Source organism: Trachurus japonicus, chromosome 15 (assembly GCF_045865225.1).
Source record: "Trachurus japonicus isolate A0001 chromosome 15, Traja_1.0".
Taxonomy (NCBI): domain Eukaryota; kingdom Metazoa; phylum Chordata; class Actinopteri; order Carangiformes; family Carangidae; genus Trachurus; species Trachurus japonicus.
The window spans coordinates 9,096,623-9,121,957 of NC_140921.1; the positions used below are offsets into that span (position 1 = coordinate 9,096,623).

Consider the following 25,335-nt stretch of genomic DNA (forward strand, 5'->3'; position numbering starts at 1 on the left):
GGGAAATGGCCCAGGGGAATCAAACCAGGACCACTGCAGTGAAGACTGTAGCCTCTCTATATGGGGCGCCCCCACTCAACCCAGTGAGATACAGGTATAAAAAGCCCTTAGAAATACAAAACTTGACAACATATCTTTTATCAATCCACTTTAAATCAGTTCACCTCATTGGTTTCATGCCATTAAAATGTTCTGGAGATATTATAAACCGTGGTTCAATAAGAAATTTATATCCCACTCATCTTAAATATCCTATCAAACAACCAAACCTCCCTAACAAATCATATAATCCTATTTTATATACTCGTCAAAGAAATATATATGTCTTCATCTGCAAAGGAAGTTTAAGATGTAGTGAAGGAGAAGTATAAAGTAGAAATAAATGGAGGTATTTCATTGGTTGGTTTCCTGTGAGTGAATAGAGCAAGGATTTATAACCATCCTGAGTATTGTATAACAATAAAACAGCTTTAAAATGGTCTTTGATAAAGTAAGATTATTCTAACGTGACGCTGTGATGTTCAAGGGGCGTCGTCCAAACTCAGAGATCAGATTGTGCCTTATATCTTTCTTTCTTTTTTCTTTTTTTAAACTCCAGCAGTCGTTACCTGTCGTAACCACAGACCCATTCAATAGTCAAACCACAGAAGTTTCCCTTTGATGGCTCTGCGGGTCTGTTTACCTTTAGAAAGTTAAAGTGCCGAGTCATCAGCGTTTCTTAGAGTTGATTGTGCAGGATTTCCTTGTTCCCTTTCACTGAAGAAGCACATTTTTGTCGGTCTTCCTTTTTAGTTTTTTTTCTCACTCACATGGGACTGTGCTCTCTCTCTCTCTCTCCGCTTCGATCTCCTCAACAAACCGGGCTCCCAGTGTTTTTGTGCGAGTTTCAAAGTGGCCCCGGGATTGAAAGGTGCAAACTTCTCCGATTCGGTCTGATCTCGTGGGAGGATCTTTGAAGTATGAGCACTGAGCAGCACAGAGGTTTTTTTGTGCGTCAGTCAAAGTGCTGAGCGGTGACGAGCAGAACCGGAGAATAGCCAGTAAAAGGATGAAGCAGCAGAAGAAGACGAGTCCGTTTTTTTAGGCTGAATTTCAAACTCGGAGAAACTTTTTTTTTTTTTTTGCTGTGTTGACTTCAATCAAACATGTCGGCGTTTAATGTGATGAAGTTAAGTAAGAGAAACGGCCGTGACGATGTGTCAATACATAATAAATGACTCACTTTTGGGGAAAATTTGTCAAAGTCAGAATAGATAAATCACATTTGCTCATTTACTTTTAATTCCCAGTGAAGTTAATTAGTCATTTTTCTGTGTTTGCCGTCTCACCACGGTGATCTGTGTCTTTTAGAAGAAGCAGATTTGTCTCACTGTGTTTTTTTATTTTGTTGTAATGACAGAAAGCGTCGTCGTTAAGAGGAAAGATAAGTTAACCACAAACATACTGAGGTTACACATACATTCTACAGTAAAGACATCATGATTAGATCAATAATTAGGTATATTATGATGCTTGATTACCTCCATTAGTGAGCAGGATTATGCAAAAAGTAATGAACTGATTTTCACCAAACTGGACCAAGAAGCCGTTAAATTCAGCGGTCGTTCTGGATCATCTACTTTTTCATTTTAGTTTATTTTTTCCCCTTAAGTCTGGTGCCTGTTGTTTGACGTTGGCCTATTCTTGCAAATCACAATACTAATATATTCAGGTATTCAGTGTGTGTTTGTGTAGATTAATCATTCAATAACTTTGTCACGTGATCACAGCAGTGATAAGATTACCAGGAAATAAAGACACGTGCCAACGTAAGATAAGTTGTTCAGGTGAAACAGGTGTTTATTGACCTTTGATGAACTGATAACAAAGCCGTTTATTGTTTAATGAACCAATGGTCCTGAACTAACTTGAAGATAATAACAAATAAAAACACAGAACAAAGCGAAGGCTGGCGACGGGCGCCATCGTGTCATAAACCGTCATAAAAAAATTAAAAAAAACAACATACATAGATATATAAATGACCTGACTTGTCTGCCAAAACAAAAAGGCCACCAGCCACAAACCTAGTGTTATCTACCAAAAACACAATGTATATTGTTTTACAGCACAAAATAAATCTTATCAAACTTATAATCGCAAAAAACGAGTCGTCTCCAATGTTCCTCCAGTTGTTTGTCTGTGAGACGGATACAGAGCCAGAGGAAAAGCTACACAACCAGTCTTGTGTGTAAAACCCACAGAAATGGCACCAATCACCACCACCGGCCTGATGTGTCGCAGAAAACACCTGAGCAGCAGAACAATGAATGGACAATGATAACAAAACTATGCTGAATGAATTAGGAACATGAAACTGATATGATCAGATTTCACTTTTTCTTTTTGGGTGATGGTAGAAACATGTTTGGCTGCATTTTTGATTTTCGATTTTAATGAGTCAGAGTCATTGTACTTTAAGGCGTGTCAGGCGTGAGAAAGGCTAAAAGTTTCCAGAATTTACCAGGGGAAAAAAGATTTGTTTATGTAGCATGTTCCTTTTTTTAATCACTGTGTGACACCAGTGATATTTGTCAGAAGCGAATGAGAAATGCCACTGGATCAAAGCAAGTAAATAAATAAAATAAAATTCACATAAAGAATAATAAATAAAAACATGATGTAAAATAGATCTAAAGATAAATCTGGCTGAGTTAATACCATGTAAGTTTAGTGGTTCTGCTGCGGAGCAAGGTATTTAAATTATGTACAGGAATCTGCTCTTTTTCTTTCTTTCTTTTTTTTTATCATACCCCATAATTATCTGCTCTACTAACAAGCCAGACAACCTGCGGTCCAAATCGTCTTCTCCCCACCAAAAAAAGAAGAAGAAGAAGGGAAAAAAAGCAGGTTGAGCTGGTTTCAGGCCTGAAGTGCTGCCGCCTGTTTGGTTCTGTCTCGCTGAACATCGACAGAACGTCCTCAGTTTCTGCTCCGGCTCTGGACTCTTTAACCAAACACACACACGAACACACACACACACACACACATGCAGCGAGATGTGTCTTTCTCTCTTCAGTCCATTTGCAGGCCAGGAGAAGAGAAACAGCATTAAACTGCGACTCGGAGCCGCCTCATTTACAAACTCAAAAGCTGGAAAAGGAGAGAGAGAGAGGCCGAGAAGGAGGAGGGAGATGGAGAAGATTAAAGATGGGTGGTGGGGGGGGGATTAAAAATGGACAGAGGAGCAGCGAAAAGGATGAATGAAGTGCGAAGAGAGAGAGAGAGAGGGGGGGCTTTACAGTGAAATTGAGAGTTACATAAAGAGAGAGACGGAGGCAAGAGAGAGGGAAGATTAGAGCCCGAGAGGAGAGGGAAGTGGTGAGACGACGAGCACCGAAAACAGGGAACATTACGTGAAATAGAAAATGACAGTTACACTCAGTAATGAGACGGAGGAAACAGGGCGAGAAACAAGTGTGTGTGTGTGTGTGTGTGTGTGTGTGAGGGCGTCAATTGGCAACAGGAAAGGGTTAAACTAAACTTTATTAACAGCCTCTTGAAACTGGAATTCACCACTTCTCCCAACACCAAGAAAAGAAAAAACCCCACATTAATCATTCAGCAGCTACTGTAAAGACAGTTTCGACACAGATTGCCCACTCACTGCTGCGACTGGCGGGGACGTGACAGTTTGACCGACCGGCTGAACGACCGAACAAACCGCTGCAGCAATAATTAATTGGCGGATGTTTGGCATCTAAAGGCGTTAAGACGTTCTTCAAGTCACAACGGCAGGCGGAGGAAATAAAAGAGGAGCGGTGAAGTAGACGCTGGCAGGGGCGAAGACGATAGGCGCTCGTTTCCCTCTCACCAGATTAAACACTAATAACATATGGTAGTAGGCATCACACAAAGTTAAAGGATACTTCACCCAAAATCAATAATTCACCAATTTTCTACTCACCGTCATGCCAAGGAAGGGTTTGGAGAACTTTCTGAGTCATTGAAACTCTTTAGGAGTTCCAGGGGGGTTTCCGGCTGGCAAGGGACTTTCATATAACGGCAGCGGATAGAGTTCACTTTTGAATCGTCCAAAACACACACTATGAAACATCCAGATACCTCCATACTGCTCGTCTGTACTGACCCAAGTGTCCTGAAGCCACCACATGAAAAAGTTGTTCGAAAAAAATAATGTGTTCTCTCTGTTTTTAGCCTTGTTGTAGTAGTAGCTCCCAGTGGCATCGAGATTTGTTGCGAGATGTTCTTCCGTGTTTACATCAAACATCCAGCGGTTTACAACAACGAACAAACATCTGGCAGCAAATCAACAGAGCCACAGGGAGCTACTGCTACAACAAGGCTAAAAACAGATCAAATTCATTTTTTCCCCAACAACTTTTTCATGTGGCGGCTTCAGGACACTTGGGTCAGTACAGACGAGCAGTATGGAGGTATCTGGATGTTTCATAGTGTGTGTTTTGGACGATTCAAAAGTGAACCCTTCCTTGGCATGATAGTACGGAGCCCCCAAAGGGACATGGAAGGAAATTTTTTTATTGCGAGATCTCGCAATACTTTTGCGAGATCTCGCAAAAAAAGTGCCCTGTCCGCTGTCTCAGTGCTGAAATATGAATGAATGACAGCGTGTCACTGCCCGTGAGAGAGAGTGTGTAGAGAGTTTTGCCACCAGCTTTCCTGTGTCATTTTGTGGAGCAGTAAGGCTATATCTCTGCTGCTCTATAAAACCCTGCGCACGCACACTTGCAAGCAAACTTCCCTTCATAAATCACAGAGTTCCTACAAGTGTGCGCAGCTGAATCAGCTTCACGTTCCGCCCTGTACACGCCCTGTTTTAACCGTAGATGGTCAATGCAAACCACCACATGAATGCGGTCTGCATGTAAATGAACCTGACGTGCTGTTGTTCTGTTGTTCTGTCTGTGCTGTGAATTAGCTGCAGGTGTGAAAGTGGCAACGTGACATGTTGCTGCAGCTGTTAACGGCGTCAGCGGCACGGAGCGCACGCTGTGTTGTTTTGGTGCGCTGCCCTCTCAAATGCTGGACCTGGTTCGGCACATAGTTACAACAATGACAACAGTTCTAGTGAGTCTGAAACAAGTTATGAACCAGTCACCATCATGGGCCAGGCAGTTGTCGGTCCCTGAAGACCCTCTCCCTCCTTATTCTCCTCCAGCGGTGCCGCGGTGCAGCATTACGCACGGGGCTCACCGCTGTATATAGGCCTATTTACAGTAATTAGACTGATCGATAAAACTTGTTGAGTCAGTTAGTGGTATCCTCCATCCTGAAATATATTCTTCAGAATTAACATGACGCTTTTATTTATGCCGATTTTCTCTCGGTTTTTGTGATGAACAGCATTAAGTACGACTGATAAGAAAACAGAGTGTAACGATTGTGATAGTGGCTTTTTCCCAGTCTTTGATATTTAATTGACTCTCGATAGGACCGGATGCTTTATCCCATGCAGCCGCGCCGTCCTCTCCTCCTCCTGCGCTCTGGGAGTGGACAATGAGAGATGGTGGTGACATCAGTCCGATGCAAAATAACGCTTTTGAATTAAATCACCGTGGGCGATCAGCATGGAGAGAGCTCCCCAAACAACCCAGACCCTATGATACGCTGTCCGTTAACTACATCCTACTAGAAAAACTGACAAGTCAAGCTGTAGTTTGTGTTAGAGGACTAATTCATCTGACATAACCTGACCATCTCTCTCTCTCTCTCTCTCTCTCTCTCTCACTCTCTCTCACGGGCAGTGACACGCTGTCATTCATTCATATTTCAGCACTGAGACAGCGGACAGGGCACTTTTTTTGCGAGATCTCGCAATAAAAAAATTTCCTTCCATGTCCCTTTGGGGGCTCCGTATGATAGTGAGTAGATGATTGGTGAATTATTGATTTTGGGTGAAGTATCCCTTTAAAGTACAAAGACACATGTGTAAGGTTGGTCGGACTGTACTCTGTTTCTTTAGTTGCTTGCGTTCGGGCCATCAGGACGATATTGAGCGAAATATTGACGCACTGGCGCCGCCGAGCCAGGGAATGTGGCAGCTGCCATCTTAACGCCAATATTTTCTTGGCTGCAGTGACACCAGCCCGTAGAGAGGTTTAAAAGAGCTGCCATCGCTAAACAGGAGCAGAGTGGGTGTACTAAATGGGACACTTATGTTGTTATATATAAATATCACCAAGGGCCACCAGAGAGATTTGCTCCCAGAATCAAACCACATGGGTTTATTCCCAAATGACCCCAAGGTGGTTCAGTGGACACACTCACAGGAGGGGCTCAGATATTTAACTGTATCTATCTGAGATTCATCCACATCAGGGAGTCATCACAGCTTTGGGCGTCCAGATTTAACGGCAGCTAACTAATGCTGAATTTCATTCCTCGTTTATTCCCCCTAACTTAAAATTTTAGGAGCTTAAGCAGACAATTTAGGTGCGTAAATCAACCTGCAAAGCAAATAATCACATTTTCCTTTTCATTCATGATTCTCACACACATTGGGCTCCCACCTGTAATGACTGATACCAGGTTCTTTGATTCGCCCCTTCCACGTTTTACCAGTGTTTAAAAAAGCAGCAACTTTACTGGTTGCACATGCGTAAGAAGATGAAAAATTTACTTGCACTGTCTCAAATTTTAGAGGAAAATTCTCCCATTCAGGGGCAGACTGGACACCTGGTCACATGACTCTCCCAGAGTCCAAGGTGACATCCTCAGATGTCTTGTCCTGTCTGACCAACTGTCCAGAAAACATATTTGCCCTAAATGCTCATCAGTCAGAGACAGTTTGAAGTCTTACATCAGCAGACACACTTGGCTCAGTCATTATATTGTGATCGGTCAGATGACATTTAAGATCCTGGTCCTACACCAGTCGGCTACTATACATCCCCTAATGTTTCACCCAGAGAGCCAAAACTAAAACAAGTCACTGTTCAAACAACAACACCAGTAATTACAGAGTCTACAATGTTTAATGACCTACTATGTGCTAACAACTGGTTTCTTCTAAGTTATCCATGTGCAGTGATTTGTAGCCTGGAGGTGACACGTTTAACAGGTTATTTTATTCCTACATCTGCACATAAACAATCCTAGGAGTAATGGTAAAAGAAAATATCAAAACACCCCTTTTATAACTTAAACTAAGATAACGCTAGTCATTATATCTGTCATTTTAAACATCTTTTAAGTGGTTAATGGCTGCACTGAGTCATTAAACCAGTTAAGTTAAGTAGTTTACATAGTTTTCAGGTTTACAGAACAGTTACTGTACTATGTGACTGTATTTTCAAAGGATAGCCCCTTGGGATCTTCTACCAGATTCCACATAAACCATTGTAGTGACGTGATGATTGAGTGACACCGCTGTAGACGCAGGTGTGACAGGTATTTCAACGATCTGGAGCAAGAAGTTGAGAACCACAAGGTCTCATTCCTCTGTTAATTAAATTAATTAAACAGGGTGTCTCCGCGTCACCCAATGGATGGACAATGGATTAGAAAATATTTGTGCAGTAGAGCAGGTAAAACAGCGTCTTCTTGGCAATAACACTGGAAAATAAAAATGCGTTTCCTTTTACCAGGGAATATGTTACGAGACAGAGTTGTTTTCGAGGTAAATTCATGCAAAACCGCTGATGCGCGTTCCCGTTGGAGGCAGTTTTTCGGCAAGCAGTCTCTGCATTTGCCTTGAAAACAACTCCGTCTGGTAACGTTCTGTTATTATCTCATAGCGTGGTGAATGTGCAGGTCACAACTTGTCCACCAGAGCGTTTTTGGAGTTGTTGGATTGTGTATTTGATGAGTTTGATGAGGGAAACCAAGAAATCCCATTAGCCTCCGTAGCGTAGCTCTGAGCAGCTCGCGGCTCTGCTCCGCCGTTCTAAAATAGCTTGCACCGACAATGATAGGTAACGAACTTACTCCTAAAACTATAGGGATTATGGCAATGGGCCAATTTGCCAAAATGTTGAAATATCCCTTTAACAAAAAGGCATTTGAGTGACATCATTACAGTTATACAGCACAAAAACAGAACGACCGAGCTCTGCTTCGACCGTATCTTTGGGGCCGATGTTTGGAAACTGTGCCATTCGCAGGCCGTAATAAAATAAAGAAATTGAATAAAATTGGGAATGTCAGACTCAGTCCTGAAGGGAGAGTTAACAACAAGCAGCACAGAGAGATTTAAGAAAGTCGTTTTGTGTTTTGTGTATTGTGTATTTTGTGGGTGCATGTGGTCGTATATTAGAGATGAGAAGTGGCAGTAGTGGAGACAGTTTTCCTGCTTCGCTGTGACACGGCGACTTCGTGCGCCGAAGGAAAATGTCGTGTGGTTTGTCACACTGTGAGTACCTGCAGGCCTCGACCACAGTGGTGGGGTTTTTATTTCCAAAGAAAGAGGGGGGGGGGCAATAACTTCACAACCACTGAAACCGAGTCAATGACAACTCAAACATCTCGTTACGCAATCCTCCCAGTCAGATCTCCTCGGCTCTTCAGTAATAACAGGGTAGTTTGGCTCCAGCCACGCAGCCGTCCTCCCTTTCCCCTCCACTGCTGATGCTGATTAACATGTCGTGCAGAACCGAAACCGTATTTTTTTTTTTTTAGTTGTGTGACATCCCAAATCCTGCTGGTTGTTGTGTGCTGTATCTTGAGTGAGTCAGTCCCCATCACCATAATCCATCACCGGCGCCGCGCTGCAGTGGATGAAATGTTTCCTGCAGGTGCTCGTTCGCTCGCTCCTCGCAGCTCCTCGCAGCACGGCGTCCGTCACAGTGAAGGATGCACTTGGAAGCAAAGATTAAAAAACAGGAGGAGGTTTATTCAGCAGCCCGGTTAATGAGGTGTTTGTCTGCGGAGCGGCTTTGAACACGCACATACAAGCACAGGAGGGGAAACACAAAAAAAACCAAAAAAAAAACCATCTGTATTGTCCAGAAAAGGGGGGAAATGAACATCTGGGAGTGGAGGCTGTTTTCCCTCTGGGGGTACAGGGGTAGGATGGGGCTTCCAGCTGAAACCAAATTCACTCCACACACACACACACACAAACACACACAGTCTCCTCCTGCTTCCTCCTGAGTGTCGTGCTTATCTTTTTTAGATTTCCCAGAATACATCACCAGGCAGCCGGCGAGCGAACGCGCTGTCCTGCACATTAATAGCGCGTATCGCTCTCATGCGAGACAGTTATCACCTCAACAGTCAGTGACCGTGAAACGACTATTGTCCTGTTCGTCACCGCCCGCTGCTCCACCTCTTCCTGTCTGTCTCTCCGTCTCTCCGTGCAGGACAGGACAAAAGGGACAGGACAGGACAGCAGCTGGGTGGAGAGGTTGTGTGTTGTCTGTTGTGTTTGTAACCTCATCCTCTGAGTGGGGTGGAGAGGGGTGAGGTGAGGTGAGGTAAGGTTGGTGTCGAGGGGGTGAGGGAGAAGCCGTCTGTTTCCATCAGGAGGTTTTTTCTGCTGCTGACTCTAATTGGTGGCTGTGCTTTTAGCAGGAAACGCCACACAGCGACTCCTCACACACACACACACACACAGAGGTGGATTTTAACACTGACCCGCTCGCTCCCATCCTAACAACAAAAAGCTGTTGTAACATCTGGTTAGAGTTTAGTGTCCCTGGATCGCTCTCTCTCTCTCTCTTTCTCTCTCTTTCTTTCTCTTTCTCTTTTTTTTCTTCTTTGTTTTAACTTTTTTTTTTTTAGTTTTTTCTCGCTATGAAAGAAATGAAACTCATTCAAGGTGAGATGAAACTCGATGTGAAACACACAACAGCAGTGGGAAAATCCTGCTCAACTTCAAATCGAAAACTACACTCCTGTGGATTTTTCTACAACCCGGAGTCACTTCCCTCTCTTTCTTTCTCTCTCTCTCTCTCCTTCTTATTATCTCTGCTCGGTGGGAGAGAATAAAAGAAAAACAATCAATACCTGATGTGTGAATATGCTGATGTGAGAGCTGGAGTATTGACCCTGTAATGTGGCTTCTCACACACACACACACACACACACTTTTTTTTGCTGCCTCACAAACAGAAGTGCTGAAGACGATGCATTAAGGCGTCGTCGTAATTACTATTATCTCTAGCATTCGCGCAAAAACACACAGCATGTGATGTGTTCGATGTCTTGTGGGCTTTTTGTGTGTGTGTGTGTGTGTGTGTGTTTGATGCAGGTGGCGTCGGTTGCCGTCTTGTTTCAAAAAAGCACTTTGCAGCAGAGCAAATTAACATTTTCTGACATTCTCACATTTCCACATCAATTCAGCCCATTATTTTGCTCAGCTGGAAATTAATCAGCCCACACTCAAAGCTGTTACAGTCCTCGCTCTCCATAAAAAAAAAAGAAGAAGTTAATATTACTAGTTTGTTTGCAGTGAAATTAAACTCTGTCTCTCTTTCTCTTTCTCTTTCCCTCCTCTTTAGATCCAGCCCTACGACAAGATCGAGGCTCGCGGCCTGCCCGACAACGTGGCCGACTGCCTGAACAAACTGGTGGTGGTGAAGCTGAATGGAGGCCTGGGCACCAGCATGGGCTGCAAGGGCCCCAAGAGCCTGATCAGCGTCCGCAACGAGAACACCTTCCTGGACCTCACTGTGCAGCAGATAGAGGTAAACACACACAGAGTTGAACGATCTTTCATGAACTCATTCATATTTTAGACTTTAGACTTTATTTATTTGCACATATGAAATAAAACAAATACATTTACTTATCTCTCTTAATAGGGAGGAAGATACGAAAAAAAATGTGCAGGTGAGGTCGGAAACCCGAAAGGCTTACTGTGCGTTCACACCAAAAGCTTCCAAAGCGTCACTCGTCACGTGACTGACGTCAAAGTTCGATCGCGCTGGTCATTGGGGAGCCGAAGGACAAAAAAAAAGAAAACAAAAGGAAGCCTAAGGACGTCTCTATTCTGACAGGTTGCAGCCGAACCGTGTCATAGCTAATTACCCTAAAGTTAACCAAGGCTCAACTTCTCGTCTGGTGACGCTTTGGACGCTTTGGTCGCCGGGCTCTCATTGAAAATGAATTGACTTCCGGTGTTTTGACGCTTTGGAAGCTTTTGGTGTGAACGCACAGTTATAGCATGACCTCACCTTGATCTAACAAATAATTTAAACAAAGTAAAGAAATAATATTAACATACCTTGTGCGAGGTAGAGAAATAACAAATAAAAGTAGAAAAGAAATGAAGATAAGGGAAGATGATGATAGTAAAAATAATAGTAGTAGTAATGATAACAACACTAAATAAATAAATGGACGGAAAAAGGTGAGATTTAAAAAAGAAAGCAAAACAAAAAAAACTAATTTTTTGCCCGAAAAAGTCATTTTGGGCGAACGTGAACTGAATGTACTGTTGTTCTGCTTGATGAACGTTACTGTGAACGCGTTCAATCTGGCGTTTGCGTACAGCGCTCTCTCACAGTATGACTTTTTTCAAGAGAGTGCCAGATTTCCATAGAGCCTTCCAGACTTTTCCATAGAAACCCCAGCTAAAACACACCGTAAACAGGCGTTAATATGTAGCGGAAAAACCACCCAATCTGGCAACACCTATCAGCTGTTTGGATCAGCGGCGCATAGACGAGGACTTATGAATACTTGGTTTAGAGCAGATGACTGGATCTCCCACGTTACTGTGGCCAGACTCAGAGCGAGTGGACAGATGCAAGATGGCCACCTGTGAGTTATGTCTGCGCCTCGGACGTAAAGGGAAGTGTTGTGACGGAGGAATAAATGAAGCCCGGCTCTCTGCATCCGTCTTTTTCCAAGACAGCTTCATAGGCTGCAGCAGAGATGATTTATCTTGGTTCTTACAGCTTGATATCATGACATCAGGGTTTCACTCACTATCACTCCGGTGCACAGCAGATTTATGCTTTGAGGTACGAATTAGCATGTGCACTCATCAGTCCGTCTGTTTCGCTCATATTAAAGCAGATTTGATGGCCGTGTTTCTCCTTGTGACAGAGAATTATCAGCCAATTCTGCAGAGAAGATGAAAAAAAAATCTGCTTTACACCACCTGCCCCAGCACCAAACTACACAGTTATCAACTTGCTGGTGATCACAGTGGAGCATTTAGCAGCAGATAATTCCCTTTTAAAGGGATAGTTCAACATCTGGGCAAATTGGCCCATTGTCATAATCCCTATAGTCATAGCAGTAGGTTCGTTACCTTTAATTGTCGGTGCGAGATATTTTTAGAACGGCGGAGCAGAGCCGCGAGCTGCTCAGAGCTACGCTACGGAGGCTAATGGGATTTCTTGGTTTCCTTCATCAAACTCATCAAATACACAATCCAACAACTCTAAAACACTCTGGTGGACAAGTTGGAGTTGTTTTTGAGGTAAATGCAGAGACTGCTCGCCGAAAAACTGCCCCCGACGGGAACACGTATGAATTTGCCATGAAAATAACTTTGTCTCGTAACGTTACATTATTATCTCATAGCGTGGTGAATGTACAGGTCACAACTTGTCCACCAGAGCGTTTTGGAGTTGTTGGATTGTGTATTTGATGAGTTTGATGAGGGAAACCAAGAAATCCCATGAGCCTCTGTAGCGTAGCTCTGAGCAGCTCGCAGCTCTGCTCCGCCGTTCTAAAAATAGCTTGCACCGACAATTAAAGGTAACGAACCTACGGTACTCCTAAAACTATAGGGATTATGGCAATGGGCCAGTTTGCCAAAATGTTTAACTATACCTTTAAGCCTTAAAAGGAGTGTTACTCTATGTGCTGGATAGAAAATGATTAGCTACTATATTGATTTTATTAGATAATAACATGTCAGTGTTGTATTAACCAGTTGCTGCAGGTTTAAAATGGATTAAATGGGGCTTGAACCTGTTTTGTTCACAGACGATTTAACTCCACGATCGGTTTAGTCTGTAAACTGTTTCAAAGGAGGATTTTTGTGACGCCAATGTGGAGGTTTTTTTTGCTGTGACCTCCTGGTTCCACCATGTAATTCTTTCAATAAGGGCGGTCGTGTTTAGTGACTTGCAGCAGATTGGTGTAAGAAATCTAAACCATCCAGATGATGATGATGATGATGATGATGATGAGGGCGAGTTGAGCAAGACTCGTCTCATGTGCTGCCACGGCATGAACGCAAGTGTTCAGCAGCAGGAAAAAGGCAGCGCACATTGATTTATGTGGAGCTCAGAGAAAAGTGGGAGGTCCGCACTCTCACTTCACTCCACCGAAGCCTGAGCGGAGCAGACACAGGGTTTTAATCACAGACGGGTGGGAGTTGCATTCTTCAAACTTTTTCTACCCTGTCGCCAAAACCAAACCCTCACTGCTGAGAAAAAAAAAAACATTAAAAAACGCTCATTTAATCCACCAAATAAACTTTCTTTGTCCACAGTTTCTGCGAGTTCTTGGTGCTTCTTTGGTTTGAACTCCTCACAGCCGGCAGCCGCCACTTTACACTTCACTCTGTAACCGTGGGCCACACTTGGCAGCGGGGACCAACGGTTACTGTAGGTGTTGCCTAACACATTGGAGCCGTGTACACAAGAGTAGAAATGGCTGGTTGCCACACACACACCGGCTCGCACACACAATGTGGCTCTGATGTCAGGACAGAGGAGGAGGAGGAGGAGGAGGAGGAGGAAGCGATGCACTGTGTTGTCTAATCTGAAGATATGTTTATGGAGAGAAATAATCACAACCACCGCCTTTCTCTTTCTGTTACGCAGCGCCACATGTGCATCTTCGTCCGGACACAGTTCCTTCTGTTACTTCATGTATCGGAGGCACCAGGAGGGAGACATGCGTTCTGTTTCTGGTTTTTCTTTTTTCTTTTTTTCCCCTGAAAGTGGGCTGAAGGTCTTGGGTGAAGGAGTCCAGTGTGATAATTGGGGGGGTGGAGGGGGGCTGTAGTGAAAGAGGATCTGTTGGTGTGCAGGCGGGCGGGCAGGTCTGTGGGATTGGCAGGGAAACAGAGAGGGCTGTGTGTGCTGGAGGGGGAGCAGTGTGTGTGTGTGTGTGGAGGGAGGTGTGGTTGTATTCATACCTGTGTGTGTGTGTGTGTGTGTGTGTGTGTGTGTGTGTGTGTGTTTATGTCAACATGTACGATTAATAATGAAAAAAAAACGTTGTCGTGCAGCTGCTGCTCCCTCGATGCAGCTCACACCGGGTGATGGTATGAGGCTGCGCTGAAGGTGAATTAAAGGTTTTTGAGTCACTGGTGGTGTGTGTACAGTACAGTATGGTGTAACTGAGTTTATATTGGGTGTGTGTGTATGTGTGTGTGTGTGTGTGTGTGTGTGTGTGTGTGTGTGTGTGTGTGTGTGTGTGTGTGTGTGTGTGTGTGTTTCATAATGGTCTCGTGGGACGCCTCTCCCCTCCCAGCACACTGGCCTCTGTGTCCGAGTCTCTGCTCTCCATTTTCTGCTCAGGTCTGGTCAGATTACCTCCTGACTGACTCAATCTGTTTAGGAAGCCTGTTTAGAACGAGAGAAAATGGATCCCACACGCACACACACACATATATATCCCATAACCACATCTCCTCCTATGTGTGTGTGTGTTTTGGGGGGGGTCGTTTCAGTGCAGGGCTCCTGTGCACTGTCACTGAGCAGACGTGGACGTTTGGACGACACAACACTCAGGCTTTTTACTGGATGTCGCCACCTGGCTGCAGAGGATTTACCACTGCTCTCGCCCTCACACTGCTGCAGCACCAAGACACAGAGGGACAAACACCTACAGTTTAATATATCTAGAAGTTTGTCCAAAAGTCATATGAGACAGATTAAGCTCCTTTGGTTCAGAATTAATATGTATTTCCATATTGAGCTCAGCTGAGTCCATTTTAGTGTATAATAATATGAGGTCACCGGACTCAAAAAAGAAGCTGTGAGCATTTCCTAAAAAGTTGCTGTTTCAGTTTTTGGTCAGGACGTCCTGAACCCGGTGCACAGGCTATTGGTTTTTTTTTTTTTTTTTTTTGAAGGTCAGAGCTGATGTGAGTCACCTGTAAAAAATGCTCCTGCGCATTAAAACATGTTTTCCTATCATCAGTTATGAAAGCAGCTGAGCAGAAGTGACCTCAGACAGGAGCACACAGTGTTTTCAGACTCAACAGAGTTCCCAAAATTTACTGGCAGTCAATTTTTTGGTAATTACTGTGTTTTTTCTGGGATTTTTAAACCAAAATAGAGGAAAAATGTAATCGTTGAACATTCCTCTGTAGTTATTAAGGTTACGTCTTTGGTTTCAGAATTGTTGATTTAAAGAGATTACGACATTTTTTTTTGACATTTTAACGCCCAAATGACAAATTGGTTGAAATACATGGCAGATTAATAGACTTGTAAAACATTTAGAGCTTTCATAGGACAAAAAACATCTACAGAATTCCTGTAATTGTGTAAATTAAGTGTGAAAAATCAAAATATTTAGATCATTTTGCTGATTTTTCTTTTTACCATGAAAATATACAGTATATTTTTTAATTTACAGGGTTGCATCTAATCTAAAAATATCTTTAGCACGTGCTCATTGGTCCATAGTTCAAACACTGATGCCCACTTGTATTTAAAGTTCCTCTGTGTTGGACTTCACATCGAATATCGATCATATTTTACTGCAGAAATCATAAAAATGCTGCACACACAGACTTTCTAAGATCTCCGGTGTGTTAGGTAGACGTCTGGTCCGGCTGCTGGTTCAGCAGCACAGTACAAAATGTTCCAGGTGGTCATTGCCATCCCTCCAGTCTTAACCTCCACACACCCACTGTCAACACACTCTGAAAGAAAGCCGTAAGGTCGCTCCTTTTCTCTGTGTGTTTGCAGTGTGAAGCCTGAACTTCAACATCCTCCATCCGTCCTGAAGTGACATCAGCTTCAAGGAAGAACAGCACATTTTACCTTCCCTTGAAACTAAATGCAACAAGATATCTTTGTGGTTCGGTTGGCAGTTGGCACGATAGTATGTGAAGTGAATGTTCACCCAACATCCGCATTGGTTTATTAATTTGCTTCCTTCTTTTCACTGCCAGACTGGAAATTCAAGTTTTTCGCAACTTTCTCATGGCAAGCTTCTCCCCGATGATTCATATCCCGTTTCTCATCTTCCTCCTCAACTTACTTTTAGTTTTCTCTTATCTTGATGAAAGAAATTGCTTCCATGTCTCCACAGGATCGACTCCTCTGCTTTGTATTCGCTCTTTAATGACACAACTTACAGAAACATTACCAGGCTCTTCTCCTCCTTAGTATTTATTATGAGTCCGATTTTAGTCGGATGATTATAATTCCTCTTCCCTGGATAGATAAAACCTAGATGAAGTCGGCATTTACACAGTTTGTGTTTGTGTTTTTTCAAATGTCCCACAGCACCTGAACAAGACGTACAACACAGACGTGCCCCTGGTCCTCATGAACTCCTTCAACACAGACGAAGACACAAAGAAGATCCTGCAGAAGTACACACACCACCGCGTCAAGATACACACCTTCAACCAGAGCAGGTGAGCGACCGCGTTAATGACTCTTCATAACATCATCAGTAACAGTGGGCTCGGTGCCAAATCTCCTCTGATAGTGTGTCGGTGCAGTTTTACCAGACGAGGCAGATAACGTTTTCTAAATGCAGAGCGGGACCATGTGCAACAGTTTGGATTGTTACGTAATTGCATCTCTAGTTGTCGTTTTTCTGGCCGTGTAGATGCTTTTGACTGATGCTCCTCTTCTGTTGAAGTTTAAAAATGTTGTTTATGTTGGCGCTTTCTGTTTTGCATCACATCCCATTTTGAGTAGTGCTGGCTATCGTTAACGATTTACTGAATAGATATGATTTCGATTCGATTTCTGATTGGATATTTAGAGATATTTCAGTTTTAACACCAATTTTGCCTGGTTATGAAAGAGATGTTCACAGAACTAATGCTGCAAATTGTACAAAGATGGTGCGTTATTAAAAATATTAAATAATTTACCCAAAAGCAGCATCATTAACAAATTTATTCAACATGAGCCACCTCAGAAGTAAACAGGGCAACTCTCCAGTGCAGTTGTGGGTGATAAATTCAAGTACTGCGATCAATGTCTACATTTCAGTAGTGGATGGACACAACAAGATCTAAACAGCAGCAGTGAACTTGTCCTGTAACAAGTTAACAAACAGGAAGTGGCATTTATTAAAAGATCAGTCTAAGGGTTTTATTAATCGATATCGGATCTTCAAAATGAAGATTGATATGAATCGGAAAATCGATTTTATAAACCAAGCTCTAATTTTGAGAACACCACAATCAGCGCTGAGTAAACCTCAAGCCCCATCAACGAGTTATTCTGGACCAGTTGGAGGACCCTTCCCCCGAGGCAGGGACTCCTTTAGCCTCCGTAAAACTTCTAGGAGATCATCCTCCGGGCCCCGTCAAATTACCCCAAAGTTCCTGCAGTGGAAACTTGTCAGTAGTGAATCCCGAGCTGGTCAGAGCTCCCTGCTGTGTGCTGCTCCTGAGTCTGTAATAAAACTGTCAAGAACAGCAGCAACTAGACAGGAAATGTCATGTAATGTATGGAGAAAGCCGTTAATATTTAATGTCCTCGTGTCTCTAATTTGTCAGTCAAGTGAAACATGCTTTTTTACTATACGCCTTGAATTATTTAGCGCTCTTGTATGTTCTCGTGGGCCTGAAGGAGTGTAGTACAAAGCAGTTTTTAGACAGCGGCTGGCGCGGCCGCTTCAGGATTTAATGTCGGCGCAGAGGAAGTGGTTGAATAGTCGAAACCCGAATCAATATGAGAACAAAGAGGTCTGCGGCCGGGGTCGTGAGAGTAATTCATAAAAGGCAAATGAAATTCAGCGGCGTGTCACTTTATCTGATGTTCAATCTAACTGGAAATCGTAAACATAGTTCGTCCTCACCCACTAATATTCATCAACTATATCAATGGCAATAATAATCACACCAATTGAATACAACTCGGCCATGTGTCAGAGAGTCGTGCAAACACACACACCCTGTGCTGGTGTAATATTTGATCGGCTTCCTTGCGGTGGCATTTAACTCGGCTTAAAGACTTAAAGGCGGTTCAGGTTTGGACAGATTCCAACGACGCCGCTAAAGACTCGAACCTCTACGTTATACAGTAGAGGTTTACGTTTTTCGATCCCTGCAGCAGTCGGTTCAGCTCCCGTCCTCCCAGCATCTTTTGTGTCTGATGTGTTACTCTATTACATGTTTTTCACCTCTGTACAGCTGAAACAGTAGCCAGCCGCCCATCGGCACAGAGCTGTAATCACTCCTCCTGTTCACAGCGGCCCCGAGGAGACACGTTTCCAAATCACTGTCGGTGCAAGTGAGTCGGTGCAAAATCCACGGCTGAGTTTATCAGTAGTTAATGTGAAGTCTGTGGTAACCAGATCTGAAGTCTTTTCAAAGTTAAAGTCTTTTGTCTTCGTGTCTCTTTTGCTGCAGCTCAGCATGGAAACAAAAGTGGAGAGACGTAGTAAATCAGCATCTGGACCTCAGGACCAACTGTGCTAAAAATTGGCAGATAAAGAAAAAAATCCAAGTGGTTTCTCAGTAATATGTTCATTTATGTCTTGTTGTACCCTGGAAGAAAAAACCTGCTCCTTCTGCAGCAGCGATATTGGATCTACATCAGGAAAAAAAAACATTTCTGTGGAGGTAACGAAATGTTCTCAGATGTGAGTCTTGAGATGACATGAAACCTTTGAAGTCTATGAGCTCATATCAAAACCACTCATCCGAAAGATCTTCCCGGGAACTGTAGTCAGCCGGAATAAGTCCTCAATTAATAAGACCTTCGTGCAGCTCCTCTCACCTGACCGGCTCATCTACGCTCTGAAATATCCTCAAACTGCCAAAAAACCGCGGCCGGCTTTCACACGGCGCTGTTCGCTCACGGTGAGGGTTGTTAACTCGACCTGACGCGGATCCTTCTCAGAAACCCTTTGATCAGTTTAATGCACGCAGCGATGATGGCTTGGACTCCTTGGCTTGTTGCCTCATCTGCCTTCTTGGAAGTTTATTTCGGTGAGGGTGTTGTTTGAAGTCCTGCAGTAGTGAAATCTCCATGTTTTCTCCTTGTGCTGCTTCTCTGCTTAACACATCAGATTCACAGCTTTTATAGTTTGTTTATATTACTTGTATTATCCTGTACATATGTAGGGGATACATGAAATGTTTGCTGCCATTGGACTGTAAGGACTGGGACAGGAATGGGAAACGATACGAGTTGGAAGTGAAAGACAAGTAATTTATTTAACAAAAGAAAGTATAGATCGAGCAGTGTAACAAAAAGAAAATCACTGCTGTCGTTCAGAGAGATAAGAGAGTTTAAGGTGTCAGAGTAACTTCCGGTTTAACGCTGGATTTTCAGTCCTACGACGGTTGTTCTCTTCTCACCGATATAATTCACCATGGCAACTGATGCTGAACTCCAAACCTGCTCCAAAGCAGTAAACAACCAGACCGCTGACCAGTCAGATCAGTTTCTTACCTCTTCTTACCTCTTTCAAGTGAACACGTCTGATAAAATTACAAAAATGTATCCAAGGTATGTTATACTTGCTTCGTAGTACAGGTCTCTGGTCTCTCAGGGAGAAGGACTCTGAATCGATGTCACACAAGTGGATTTTTTGAATTCAAACGATTATTCAAGTTTGATGATGAAGTTTGTTGTTCACATACAGAGACAGTGATTTATTTTATTTTAAAGCACAATGCCAAGATTTAGGTTTTGTTTTTGAGAAATTTACAAGTGCACCTTTAAGTAGGCTAGGCCTTTTCTTTTTCTTTGTGTGTTCAGACTCCAAGGAAGCTGCTGTATTGTGGAAATGCATTTAAATTATATTTTCTATTTCATATTTATCTGACTATTTATGTTAATTAATGAAATAGCCATGTGTGGTAACAGAAAATTGAGGATGTGATGCATTGAAATGCATTGAGATGCATCGAACCGTATAATCGAACCGAATCACAAGCTGCGTTTCCATTACAGGTTTTCGCAAAACAAAAGCGATATTTCTGAAACTTCGAAAAAGTGCAATTGCTATTTGCGGGTGTTTCCATTGAAAGGTATTTTGCGAATGAGCCGTAATGCGTCTTGCGTTTCTATGGTGACGGCACAGCGATCTCAGCTGCCTACAGCTGTTGCTGTTATTGTTTTTAACAAAGACAAAAACAGCGCTTGATTGCTTAAAGGCAAAGCCCGTGTGGCGCTGGCAGCGGCCACAAATAAGGGCGCACTCACACGGGCCAGTTGTACTGTGCTGAAGCTCTAATGCCCCCTCCCCTCTCCCCCGTTGGCCCGCACTCACACCACCTCCAACCCAAGCTGCTCAAGCACGGTTGCCTCCGTTGATATAGAGGGATTATTTGTTTACCAACACGGCGGATGTGCGCTTTAACCTGACTGCAGAAAGAACGGCTTTTTAAACACCAGCGGTGATGAGGCGCTGACAACAATATAGGTGGTTGTGTCCACACACCCGTACTGGTTTATGTGGCTTAAGGTGACATGTCGGCGCAGGAGGGAGTGGAGCGTGGATGCGAGCCAATCTCCTTCAACCATGCACGGAAAAGGGGAATGATAGGAAAGGGTTTTCTAATTTAATGAGAAACATGCCCAGGTCAGCAATGCATGACAAAAAACATGTGGTTCATTTGTCCCCTCAAGTTACATAAACCAACACAGCGTGGACACACACAACTCCGCTGACGCCGGTGACGTGTAGAAAAGCGAAAAAAGTGTTTCCATTACACTTTTGCGATACACGTTTGTATCGATACGTCTCAAAAACCACCTCATGAGAGCGCAAAAACTTTTTTGCGATATTTGAGAGTTTTTTCGAAATGTAGGTGTTTCCATTATCAGTTTTTAATTTCGATATTTAGGTTTTGCGCATTTCAAGGGGTAATGGAAACGCACCTATAGACTCGGTGAATCGTAATCAAATTGTATCGGGTGGCCAGTGAAGATGCACATCACTAGTGTTAACTCATTTCCTTCTTTCAGTAACTGCACCAGCAGAAGCAGAGATGGGGACACCTAGTGCCCAGGTGGAGGCATCAAATTAGGGTTTAATTCTGTCTTATCCAAGTTTAGAGTCAGATCTTTTGCTCCACACTCTGACTTTTAATTAGTCGACAGATGATGTAGTTCAGGCTTTTTCTTTTCCTCAGAGAATAGATGATAATATTGAACCATCGTCTATCCCGATGTCTATTTCTAAACCAACAATCTCTATCAAACAAACACATGATGGCTGGCTGGTTTCCTTTGTCCAGGTACCCTCGCATCAACAAAGAGTCCCTCCTGCCCGTGTCCACGAGCCTGACCATGACGGGGCAGAACACAGAGGGCTGGTACCCTCCCGGCCACGGCGACATCTACGCCAGCTTCTACAACTCGGGCCTGTTGGAGAAGCTGATCGCGCAGGGCAAGGAGTACATCTTTGTGTCCAACATCGACAACCTGGGCGCCACCGTGGACCTCCACATCCTGCACCACCTGGTCAGCCAGCCCAACGGCAAGCGCTGCGAGTTCATCATGGAGGTGACGGACAAGACGCGCGCTGACGTCAAGGTACGAGGAGGACGTCCGGGTTTAAACGTGACGTGGAGTGGTTACGTTATGTTTGTACAGGTTTACTCGCTGTGATGCTTTGTCAGTTTCTTTTGAACATTGGCCCCTCGAGTGATGAAAAGAGGGAGCAGTGTTTGATTGTTTTTGGTTTGGTTTTTTTTTTCACTAGTTACATTACAAAGCACAAGTAAACACACACACACCTTTGTCCAACCCATGGGAAGGTGCAGCGCTCTTGTAATTTGGGTAATTGCGGCCAAAGTTCAGCTTTCGGTCACACACACACACAACAGCAGCTTCTTTATATATGTATTATACAAACAGTAGAGAAAAGAGAAGGACACAGCCGTGTAACCTTCACATCCCGACCGGCACAATGCTGTGCTACACACCTTCTCTGCTCAAAGGTTTCAGCTGAACACACTGAAATAAGAAGGCAGATAAATCCACCTCCACAGACGTTCACAGGGTCATAAGTGATGATTGAGAGCGAGGAGTGATTGTGCGAGTTTATTGGGGTTTTTTGGGGGGGAAATATTACATCTTAAACCAAAGATAGAGTCGATTTTCTTTAGAGTTATGGTGAACTGGAAAACAAAACAGAGGTGCAATGGCTGTAGATAATGTTCTCATATCTCACGGTGATCAGTTCATTGATTGAACCTGAGATGACTGATTACCGTACCTGTCATTGTAGTGCAGTATTTCAAACAGGTGTTATGAGGTGAAGGAAGAGTGAGGATTGTATTTTTTTTTGGTGTAATGGTTTGTATTTTGTTGTTTATACACTCATTTATGAACATTTAAGCTTTTGGTGATACCATAACTTACTTTCTAGTGGATCTCGGTTGAATTGCAACTTACTAGACTCCTGTTTTCAATTATGATGACGACTAATAAAAGGGATTTTTTTAGCAGAATGGAAAACTTAACACCAAGCAACTTTTATTATTCCAAAGAACCACTTTTAACAGGCCTCATTAAAAATACAATTCAAAGTCAATCATTCTCTCACACACACACACACACACACACACACAAATTGTAAAAAAGGCAACTCTTACTTTCAGGGTGGCACGCTGATCCAGTACGAAGGGAAACTGCGTCTGCTGGAGATCGCCCAGGTGCCCAAGGCCCACGTGGACGAATTCAAGTCGGTGTCGAAGTTCAAGATCTTCAACACCAACAATCTGTGGATCTCTCTGGCTGCGATCAAGAGGCTGCAAGAGCAGAAGACGATGGGCATGGAGATCATAGTCAACCCCAAGGTCAGTGAGAACAATTCAGATTCTTACCGTTTGTTTGCAAAGTTTAACAATTAACATAACAGAACAGAGGGAAACTTCAGATATAAGCTGTCACTGCAACCGACCATCTGTCTTTCTTTGATTTGTACGATACAGTAAAAAATAATTGAAGTGTAAATGAAGATTCAAACTGTGAGAACATGTCACATCTTCTCTAAATGTGCTGCATTAATGAAATGCCACAGTTGCATTTCAATGGTCGGGAGGGGCGATACTTTCCTGCTGCCAGCGTGTGTTGATGCTGTTATTGTTTTGCTGAGATGAGGGAATAAGAAAAGAGGGTGTAGCAGTGAGATGTGATATTGACTCAGAAGGGCTGCAGATGATTAATAAAGAATTTGCCTCTAGATTATTTATAAGGTCATTACATCTAATGTCAGCGAGGCGACGCCGGAGAGGTTTGAATATTAGAAGGCATGAAAAAAGGATGAAGTTGCTGCTGAAGACCGGCATTTATCACATCTGGAAATCATTACTGTGAAAACACTTAACGTCAGTGTGTTACGAAGATCTCGGTGACTAAGGCTGAGAAACGCACTCACTACCAGGGCAACTAACACAAAGTAATCATCCTCTGTGTATGTGTGTATGACAACAATAAACAAAACCCTGTTGATCTGAGGTTTTCCGACTCAGACTTTGAGGCGCGACTCCCGTCTTGAAAGGGGCGTTGCAAAATGTGCACTGTTTCCCATAAATCATAGCTCAGTTACATCTGAAAATGCGGATCTAATGTACATGCTTTTAGATTCAGGATAATTTAGATTTTCTGAGGATTTGATTATGTCTTTAGTAGGGATGTCACGATTACTCAGATCAGCACCAAAGTAAAGGTAAATGCACAGATACTGGTCCATTTACCAACATTGAATTGGTAGGAATTTAAATGTTAGCGTGTCATTTGTAATAAAAAAATTAAAAAAACGATTAAAATAAAGTTAAACATTTGGTATAGATGATAATTAATGACTTGAATATTTCCAACACTTCCCCTTGGGGGTTAATAATTGGTCCTATTTGAATAAATACTTAAATATTTTGTGTAAATATTTTGACTATGTTTGATTTTACATATTCATAGTGTTGTGAAATTAATTCTTGCATAATAATCGATTTGTGATAATCGTAATAGTCTTTAGTTCATAAATGACAGAAAAATAGACAATTCTTATAATACAGACTTTGCCCAAGACTTATATATGGTAACTTCGGCTTAGTTTTAATGGTGCCAATTTTTCCGAAATGTTAAGAAATATAGGCCAAAAAAAAGTGCAAGTTGAGTTGTAGCTTACCACTAACTCACTGATTCCATGGCAACATTATACTTTCTGTTTACATTATACTTTCAAAATCACCACAAATGGTACAAATGGCGGGTAACAGGGATGTGCAGTTGTCACTGTTGTGTTGGAGTAGGGACGCAAAACAAAAGTCTGTCAGACGTTTGATTTGACTTTGTTGCTAACATTTCCCTTCTGTCTGACAACACAAGCTCAGCGCCTCAGTGGGAGGGATACTATTAGTCTCCTGAAATCTGCTGCCTTGCAAGATGTTTTCATCTTTCATGTTTCCATCCTCTTCCCTTCCCGTTCAATGAATTATGGAGCCATCAGAGTGAAATGACTCATGTCCTTGTAGTGGTATAGTCCACTGTTGGATCATCCATGTGTGAGTCTGGAACCCAGAGGGGGGCAGATGAAAGAGGAGGGACCACTTCAGGGCGGCTGAGTGTGCAATAGATGCTCAGATAAAACAATTCACTCTAAATAACCAGCCAGTATCATCCGACTGTGCTGTGTTTCACTGTGTCCATCCCAACAGGAGTTTTCTGCACCCGGTCTCCTTGTCAGAGAACACCACTTCTGAATAAATCATAATGTTTCTGAAACAAATACAAAACAAAACAAAAAAACAATCTTAGCTTGCAGAAGAAACTCATATTTGTGTTTGCACGGCTCCACTTCCTGAGCTGTTTGTTGTTCTGTGAGGTTTTTGCATACAAAGGAGAAGAAAAGCAGCTTCAAACCAATCCAGTTTTCTGGTCACCTCTCTGGTGGCTCATCTGCCCTACTTGGACTCCATTTTCAGCTGAGTGTGTGCGAGTGTGTGTTTGTGTGTGTGGTGATGGCATAAGCGAGCCAAAGATGAATTTAAAAGTTTAATTTCCCCCCCCTGCACAAACGTCACTTCTGTGACTTAAAATTTAAAGCTGCTTCTCATTCTGCTCTATTTCTCGAGCTAGTTGCTGCAGCTCTCACACATTTGCATATACACTTCATTTTCCTCATAATGAAGCAAAGATTTAAAGGGAAGGTGAGAGTAAATGTTCACTCGTGGAGAATCATTTTAAGACTCCATGTTTGTCCTTTTATAGTCCTCCAAAAAAAAGCTCGTGGTGACAGAGC

The 25,335-nt window shown here is 42.9% G+C and overlaps 1 protein-coding gene across 3 annotated transcripts in view; it reads left to right on the top strand.

The window, feature by feature from the left end:
* ugp2b (UDP-glucose pyrophosphorylase 2b) overlaps positions 1-25,335 on the top strand; it is a 42,826-nt gene that overhangs the window by 11,776 nt on the left and 5,715 nt on the right. For all 3 annotated transcript variants that reach the window (XM_085799441.1, XM_085799442.1, XM_085799440.1), the window contains exons 4-7: positions 10,461-10,646; positions 16,395-16,528; positions 21,326-21,623; positions 22,694-22,891. In XM_085799441.1, coding sequence (XP_085655567.1) covers positions 10,461-10,646; positions 16,395-16,528; positions 21,326-21,623; positions 22,694-22,891 — 816 coding nt within the window. The remainder of the gene's footprint in view (positions 1-10,460; positions 10,647-16,394; positions 16,529-21,325; positions 21,624-22,693; positions 22,892-25,335) is intronic.